Source organism: Carettochelys insculpta, chromosome 3, assembly GCF_033958435.1.
Source record: "Carettochelys insculpta isolate YL-2023 chromosome 3, ASM3395843v1, whole genome shotgun sequence".
In the NCBI taxonomy this organism is placed as follows: Eukaryota; Metazoa; Chordata; order Testudines; family Carettochelyidae; genus Carettochelys; species Carettochelys insculpta.
In genome coordinates this window covers 140,059,822-140,069,057 of record NC_134139.1, presented here as the reverse complement: position 1 = coordinate 140,069,057, position 9,236 = coordinate 140,059,822, and the positions used below count along the sequence as shown (strand labels likewise).

At 46.5% G+C, this 9,236-nt stretch overlaps 1 protein-coding gene across 1 annotated transcript; it reads left to right on the top strand.

The window, feature by feature from the left end:
* Positions 1-816: 816 nt before the first annotated feature.
* On the top strand, positions 817-6,975 carry GJA10 (gap junction protein alpha 10). The gene is made up of 2 exons (XM_074989128.1): positions 817-2,346; positions 6,886-6,975. Exons 1-2 carry the CDS (start codon positions 817-819, stop codon positions 6,973-6,975), a joined length of 1,620 nt encoding a protein of 539 aa, XP_074845229.1.
* Positions 6,976-9,236: the final 2,261 nt, after the last annotated feature.

The following is a 9,236-nucleotide window of genomic DNA, read 5'->3' as shown; positions in this document are numbered from 1 at the left end:
AAAAAAAAAAAACACCTGTACACTAGTCAGTTGGGTTTCCCATTTTATCAATAAAGACACTCACAAATCCTAAAATTTGTGTTCAAACCAAAGCCGCATTGCCTTCACTAGGAGTTTGCCCTAATAAAATCCCTCCCTCTTCTAAACTCTTGGTACATGAGAATGCCTGTTGAACTGAATGAGACTACACCAAGGTGCAAAGTTAGAAATGTCCTCAAATGTTTGCAGGGATGGTGCCTACATTGAAAATTCAGGGTCGTGCCATAGTTGGCCGGAAGCTGTAGGATGAAAGGCTCTGTAACAGGTGTAAGGTTTTTAGCAATAAAAGTCTCATGTCAGGCTTATTTTCAAAGTACATTCAATGGGCTTTGTTTGCCTGCTTGACTTTTCTCTTGAAAACTTGCTGTAATAGCTGTCTCCTGTTCCAAGCCAAAGGCAGAGTCACTACCACTGAAACTGAGTGAATCTAGTAAAATCAACTGCTAAAATAATAGTAAGGCAATGATGTAAGCCAGTGAGGAAACAGCATCAAAGTCTGTCCCCGAAATCAGCCGCTAAGGGCGTAGTATGAGCTTACTTTTGCAGCTCTCCCCCACCTCCTTAATATGGTTTTAATTTTGTGTGAGTGTTAACGAGCTATTGATTGGAAAACTCACAAACTTTTCAAATTTCCTCCCTTCGGAGTATGTTGTAAGGCAACCTGAAACACTGTTATTGAAACTAGCTGAAAAGCTTCAGTTCCTGTTGAAATCCAGCTTGCTGTGGGAAGCTTTAATGACATGGGATTTTATCTCTTTCAGACATGAGCCACTGATGATGGGGGATTGGAACTTGTTGGGCAGCATCCTCGAGGAAGTGCACATCCACTCCACCATCGTGGGCAAAATCTGGCTCACTATCCTGTTCATATTCCGGATGCTGGTACTGGGAGTGGCTGCTGAAGATGTCTGGGATGATGAGCAATCAGAGTTCATTTGTAACACGGAGCAACCTGGTTGCAACAATGTCTGTTATGATAAAGCCTTCCCCATCTCTCTGATCAGATACTGGGTGCTACAGATCATCTTTGTCTCTTCCCCATCCCTCGTCTACATGGGACACGCACTTTACAGACTTCGGGCCCTTGAGAAAGAGAGGCAGAAGAAGAAAGCCCTTCTCCGAGCCCAGCTGGAAGAGCTGGAGCCCATCCTGGAGGAGCATAAGAGGATGGAAAGGGAGCTGAGAAAGTTAGAAGAGCAAAAGAAAGTGAACAAGGCGCCCTTGAGAGGGTCCCTATTACGCACCTACATCCTGCATATCTTAACCCGCTCAGTGGTGGAAGTGGGCTTTATGATTGGTCAGTATGTTTTATACGGGCTTCAAATGGATCCCCTTTACAAATGCACTCGGTCCCCCTGCCCTAACACGGTGGATTGTTTTGTGTCCAGACCCACAGAGAAGACCATCTTTATGATGTTCATGCACAGCATAGCAGCTGTCTCCCTGTTCCTGAACATCTTAGAGATTATCCACCTGGGGCTAAAGAAAATAAAGATCACCCTGCATGAGAGGCAGAGAACGGAGGCAGTGGTGGCAGAGGAGATGAGCATTTGCAACTTGAAGAAGAACTCAGTGGTGCAGCAAGTTTGCATTATGAGAAATTCCTCCCCCCACAGCAGCTATAAACTTTTGCCCACCCAGCAGGGCGGGCTGCCTGTCTATCTGCCCCCAGCACAAGGGTACAAAGTGCTCCAGACCCAGGCCGATCACGGCCAGCAGGCGGTAGGGATGGGGGCTGAGCCGCGCTGGTGCGGCACAGACAGGCCTAGGAGCGAGCAGCACCATGGACAGGCCCCTCGTATCCACAAGCACCCGGAGCACCCTCAGGAAAGGGAGCAGCACCACAGACAGCTCCCCAACCAGAACCTGGGACAGCCACCTCAACACCCTTCCTCCAGCAGAGAGGAGACCCACAAGTCACCCCAGCAAGGCATTGAGACCTGCCCTGGGAGCGACCAGCACGTCCCAGAGCTGTCCAGGAACTCCATGCAGCTGGCCAAGACTCCTACCAGTGCTGTTCCACCAGAGATCCCACCAGGCCTCCGCAACATGCTCCGCAAACACAGCCGGGTAGGCAGCTGCAAAGACTACGGGGATGATCGTGGTGACTCTCCAGACAGCGGGCACTATCAGGGCAATCGCAAGGCCAGCTTCCTCTCCAGGGTGATGTCCGAGAACCAGCTGGCCAGTGATTCTGAGAGCTCTGACTCCAGGAATGGCTCCAGCTCTGAAGCCAAATGCCGAGAAGAGAGCAGCCCTCCTATCACCCCACCGCCCTCTTCTGCCATGGGACGCAGAATGTCCATGGTAAGTAGGATCAGGTGGCCTGCTCTCAATAGCCCCTAGTCTGAGGTACTGCTCTTTGGAGGGCAGCTGAACTTTAAGCCAGGACTTGTGATGGCCAAGCTGTGGCTGGGGAGTTGTTCACCTACAGTAACAAATGACTGACAGCCTTGTTGGGCTGCTGGACAAGGTGTGGTGGGTGGCTGCCCCATGACCCCAGAAGGGGCAGTGCCTCAGGCAGAAGGGGTGGGGCTGGGGCAGCCAGTCCTCAGTGCCATCCAGACGGGGTTGCACCCCTCCCTGCCCCCGAGCCCTCAGCATTGCCTGGAGTGTGCAGCATTCTAGCAGTGATTTAAAGGGTCCAGAGCAGTAGCAGCTGTGGTCAGGAGCTCTGGGCCCTCTTGAGTTGCTAGGCCCCAGGGCTATTGTCGCTGTTGATCCCCCTATAGCTCTGCCATTGTGGGCCCGCTTGGCCTGGCCTTATCTAAGTGGAGGGACAGAGCCATTAATTGTTACATGGCAAAGGGATTGGAAAGAAAAGGACACATTTATTTCCTATACAAACCTAGTGGTCTCTGGAGGTTTCAAACCAAACCATCTCCCTTTTTAAACTGGAAGGTCTTTTGGCTCCAAAGTGAACATCGCCAGCCACAGATCATTTATCACTTTAGTGGCTTTGATCCCTGAGATTTTGTTTATATTTACACAACCCCCCCACCTGATTGTTAAGGGATTTCGCTGAACCCTAGTAGAGGTTCATTCCACTCCATGGCTCCACACAATCCAAGGAATTAAGCTACTGGCTCCACTGAAATCAATGGGAAAGCTCCCCTCAGCTTCCAGGGACAGGATTTCTCTCAGACTGTGATTTTGGGTTAGGCCGTTTTCTCCATTAGATTATTAAGTCTGTATAAAAAATGTAAAATTTTGACTGGATGGAGTAGTTTTTGCTGTACAGGTTGTACCTGCCTAACCCAGAACTCTCTCATCCAGCAAGCTCCATAATCCAGCATGATTTTGGTTGGCCGGATGACCACTTATGACAGGTATGGCCAAGTTTCCTGCAGTCCCATAAAGTTTGTTCACAGCCACCAGTCCTGGCTCGCAGTGTTCTGCGCTGTCATCGCCAGAGCTCCTGCGGCTGGAGAAGCCACTGGATCCCACCACATGCAGCTCTGGAGGCCACCACGCAGCCTGGAGGAGCTGCCAGGCACTCCGCCCACCAGGGTGGAGTCATACGCGAGCGCCAGTCTGCCCAGGCACACACCCCACTTCTGGTGGGAGGAGCATATGGTGGCTCCAGTGGAGGAGGAGGTGGTGGCTCCTCCAGGCTGTGGCAGCAGTAAGTCGGTTTTTGGTGGGTGGGCAGGGAGTCATTTTATGGACCCCACCAGACTTTGGGAACAACAGAGGGGGAGACCACTGTTCTCAAAGTCAGCCAAATCGGGGTCTGTAAAATCAAGGGTTTGCTGTACTTTCAATTTCAACAAGTGATTGAAGTTTGGAGCCAGATGCCCACAAAGTTGACGTTTCAAATAACTTAAGCTCAGCAGTTGCAAACGCCTGGTCAGGATCACTGGCATGAGTGGGGGAAGGGCGTCAATTTTGCGGGGACTATTCCAGTAAATACAGATTTGCAGACCGTTAGACTCTGGCTTGAAGAAGGGGAAAAATGATTTTAAAAGAGAACAGGCTTACTTTGCAGAACACTGGGCCCTGTCATTCCATTTCCCTGCTATTCCTTAATATAAATGCCTGAACCCTGCTTAAAAAATCAGATAATGTATTTATACATTATTCAGCCTATTACCTTTTGTATTCACCAGTTTACATTGTGTCTTGATGTCTGTAACATATAGACAATCAGCAAGTAACATACAGAAGAAAAATCTCATTCTCTTAAATGCAGTATCACTATTTTCCCCTTTGTTGATTCCAGTATAGTTTGGACAGACAGCTCAGCATCCATCTTGTTGATTTTCTATGTCTTCTTAGAGCCAGAGGTCTCTTTCCTCCTTGGGAACACACTATTACATGCAAATCACAGCTGCCTTCTGCACCCTACAGAGACTCGCCACAGAATTTTGAATCAATTTCGAGGTCTGGGTCCTTATCTTCAAGGAGCTCCATGGCCTGGACCCAGAATAGCTGAAAACTTGAAGTTTGTTCCAGAAAGAAGATATTGTCAACAGCTATGCTCCTCTGGCACAGAGGGACTCTTGAAGATAATGGTAAAGCTCATCTATGCAGGAGTCAGAACTTTCTCAGTGGCCAGTCTCTCTGAAACGCACTCCCCCAGGAACTAACGATAAAAACTCCCATGACAAGTACAATCTGCTTCGATGCTGCACTATAAATACATAGCAACAGACAAATTGCTAAAAAACCACGCAAGTCCTTACCAAAACAGGACACTCCACTGCATGTTTCCCCCACTGAGAGAGGATGAGCGAACAAACATAATGTGACAGATGATAGTCCTTAAAGCACTGCTGGAAGACATTCAGATAGTATTGATAAGTGCAGCATAAATACTTGAATATAATAGAATGGGATTATTTAAAAGGTGAATAGTGAAAGCAGAACAGAATTTAAGGAACATCTTAATGAACATTAATGACAGCCTTGTCTGCCATTCTTAAATACTGGGCATGACAATCTCTGGAGATGTCTTACCTTTGGGATCAGATCTTCCAAAGAAATATAGTCAGCTTGCAAAACTAAACAAACAATCTCAATGTTCTTGAAAGCAGCACATATTGTACAGCACATCAGTGTCTATGGTAAACACCCTTCATGGAACATTATCTGTGGAAATGCCACTTGCATTTTGAAATTTGCATGCACGCACACACACACACACACACTCCAGCTGATCTGTCACTTCCCGCCCACAATGTATCTATGAGATTCCAAGCCAGACATGCTATTACATACAATTTGATCACTATTGCAGCAAAGGCAATTTGGTACAAGTACCGCTAAAAGAGTTGATGAAGAACAGTGAGCCTCTTCTAATGCAACAAAAATATTGCCCTAGGAAATTGAAAAGGCTATATCATAAAGTTTCTAATGGCTCCCAAACCCCATACATTACAGGTGGGATTGGCAAAAGTACTTAGCATTGGCCAAATGGCCCTGTGCTCCTGGACACATCAATTGGAGTTTTACCATACAATAGGTTTTAGATTTTTTTAAATTGGAACTCTTTACCTGTTTCCCCATCAGGAGCACTGGGAGGACTAGTTATTTGATCTTAATTTTATGGCAACAAAAATGAAAACATTTTAAAAATTTAAATTAAGGACAAAGATAGTTTATTTCTCCTTGTTTAATAAACACTTTGAATAAAAATAATAGTTATGCAAAACCTGACAAACCTATGCAGCACAAAATCTAAATACATTTTCCAAAGAAGTAATTTAAACAGCCAGAAATATCCTACTGTACTCTGCATTGCAGGGGAACACTCTCAGACAAAGCAGGGGTTGAGACGATCTCTTCTGTCTTTTCTGATAATTTCCCCAACTATCACCACCACGTCTATCTTGCCTGGACTAGGTCTCAGATAGCTTTTTCCTGTCTACACCATACTCTCTACTAGATTTCCATTAAGGCACTCAGCAACATCCATTGGATGAGACAGAGCTGCACTGATTATTATCTGCGTCTGAAACCATCACAGTTTCCTGCTGGTTAATCCTACCATTGCCCTCATTACTCATAGAATCCTGCAGCACCCCATATTGGAGCTTCCTACGAGAAGCAAAGCAATTGCCCACAACTACTGCCTAGTCTCTCTCGCAGATAAAAGTTTGAATTTACAAAAGAATCGATGCCATCCACTGCTGCTCAGGCTTGGGAGTCAACACCAACCCGTGATCAACCATATTGAAAGCAGCTGGTAGTTTTAACCATATCATCACAGATGCTTGATTTGATCCATTACCAGATGACTGACCTGTAGAATCAGCACAGTCTCCTGGCCAAACACAAGTTTCCACACAGACTGGAAAGGGTCAAGGAGGCCAGCAGCATCTAGCTGTGGTGTGAATCGTCTCCCCATAACTTTCACCTCATTCTTTTTCAAAAATTGAAGACTGGATGGCGGAGCAAACCCTGATCAAGCGATGATTTCTTTACAAAAGGCTACATATCACTGCTTCCTTCAAAGCAATGCCCTTCTTGAGAGGTGTTCATTTCTATGCGTGGTGGACCTAGTTCTTCTCAAATGGCCCTTTCCAGTCAGGAAAAAATTGGACCCTCAACTCAGATCTAGCACAAAGTTCTTCAACATCCACTCTAAGCAATACTGTCCTAAACTGAGTTTGCCGCCTGGGACACAGCTCTGTCCTCATGCATTTTAAAGATTATATTTGCAAAACAATAAATTTCATCACCGAATGTGGGACTCAGACTAGCTACTGAGTATCCAGTCTGGCTTAGTCAAGCTGTCTTAAGAACTCCAGTCTGAAATTCGGAAGAGGCTCAGAGCCATTCCTTTGCTTTGTGCACAGCCATGGCCTAAGAAATCTAAAAATCTTTTTGATGCTCTTACCCAAGACTTTCATCATGAGCACCCAGTCATTTCATTTGTCAGAGGTGATTCAAAAAGCAAAGCAAGCCATACGAGTGACTCTGGGGAGGACATAAAGGAGACACAGCAGAAGGGGAGATCAAAAGATTGTTAAAATATCCTGTAGACAGAGTGAACCACTGGAGAACCATTTTCCCTCAGAACTCACTGAAAACCCTTTGGTTCCATTACCCTTGACAACTAGACCACCAAAACAGGCCCTTTATTCTGACAGCAGAGAAGTACTACAGTCACAAAGTTGAGAGAGCATGAATAGTCAGTCCATAACACAGGTATAATTTCCAGTTGCCTTCACCTGACCCAAACACAACAACTAGAGCATGACGTGTTTTCTGAGGGAGATTGCAACAGGCTAGAATAGTTTCAAGGCCACCATGAAGTCCCCAGCTGATTCAGGGAGTCTGTCATCCATGTGGATGCCAACACCAACAAGAATGACGGGCCTCAGAGGTTCCAGAACAGCAGCAGTGAGGAATTTCACCAGTTCCCACAGAAGCTTTGCAGCAGGGCAATCAGTATGCAGCTATGGGTCCAATCTTAACCCCAGGACTCTCATGGAAAAAGTATACCTAGTTTATCTGGGTTCAATCTGCCCTGTTACACGGAGAAAATGCCCCATTTTAATCAAGGGGGGGGTTAAAGCCATCATGTGACTAAGGGGCCAATGGAATCCTGCAAGTCTTCTTCACATGAGTAGTTCTCCCTTGGGCAAGTAATCACAGTGAAGTCAAAGCCATGTGACCCACAAACTTCAATACAACTACATTTGTGAGGGAGGATTCACTCAAGCTTGAATCCTTACTAAGCAACCATTCATGCCTGCAACTTTGCTCTCATGAAGAGCCCTACTGATATCAGTGCAATTTTTCCCATGGCTGTGTCAGAGAGGGCTGTGTGCTTGCCTTCACTGAAAGGCAATCAAAGTGTGATTGATTCACATCATTCTAAAAAGGGGTTTTGTAGCTTCTAGACAGAAAGGGCACTTGGGCCTGTTAACAATGTGGTTTACTTAGAGGGTTGATACTTAATATGTTGTGCCTGACCCACATTCAGTACCTCAGAGCTCCCTGTGGATCTCTGGGTTTAGTAGGCCTGACAGACACTTGTAGCTCTCTGGGTTTCAGGAGGAGAAAGCTGAGCGCTACTCCCAAGAGTACTCCCCATGCTGCCATGGCCTAGGAGCGACCCGAAATTTCTCGGTGGGGAGCAGAAAATGAGGTATTATAATTCTCCCTAGACACAGTGAAGAAGGGGGGAGAGGGGAAATTTACTTGCAAGCAATTACAAGCAGAAGGGGAAGATCCTTTAGCCTTCCTGACTGGTAATATGGAAGGAATGATGAGGAAATGTATGAAAGACAAGAGGAGTTAATGCTTGGCATATTTATAGTGCAGAGATGCCCTATTTGAGCTTGAGCCTATTGGTTGCTGAGGGCAAGTCTACACCATACACTTCAGTCAAACTCCGTTAGGCCGACATACAGCCACTGCAGTAATTACCCCATGTGGAACTGAGAGCCTGGTGGAGTGGCCTGGCACATGGCAGGGAGATCTGCACCTGGTGTCCACTCAGTTGCTCTGTTACCACTGGGGAGCAGGGAGCCAAGGAGGGAGTGGAGAGCCTGAGGGGCAGACTGGCTTCTGGCAGGGAGATCTGGTTTGCTGCAGTGCTCTTGGTGGGGAAGGGGGCAGCAGTGCAGATGGTGCAGGAAGCCTGGGCAGCAGGCCAGCTTGGAGCAGAGGCTGGACATTTGGAAACTGACCTGCATGAGGCCCAACAGATGTAAATAACTCTGTGTCTTACAGGGATACTGCACTGACCTACCTACATTGAGATAAACCCTCTCCCTCTCATGGAGGCAGAGTCACGATGTTGGTGTTGTGCGGCACTTACACTTGTCAGGGAGCAAGGCTGTAGCATGTACACAGATATAATTAAGTTGACATAAGCTCTCGTACATGGGTCTGTTTGCTATTCAGAAGACCCTGGAAGGTGACAGCTGAGTCCCCTCAAGACATAGTGCTGGAATGAGGAATGGAGTGAAAATGCTCTGTTCTACTCGGATGTTGCAAAAGCTTTAAACGTTAATTTTTTATGGCCGTGGTCCTCTTTCAGCTCTTGCTGTTATTTTTCATGCAGTTCCTTTCTATGTGACTGTCCTAATTCTTGAATTCTCTGGACTATTCAGATGTGGTAGTCTGAACTCTGCCCAGGAGCACTCCAATGTACTTTGTGATGAAGACAGCTGATGCTCCTATAGCTTCTAAAGTTTATTTGATCATCTAAACTAGCCATCCAGTGAGGGTCACAGACAATG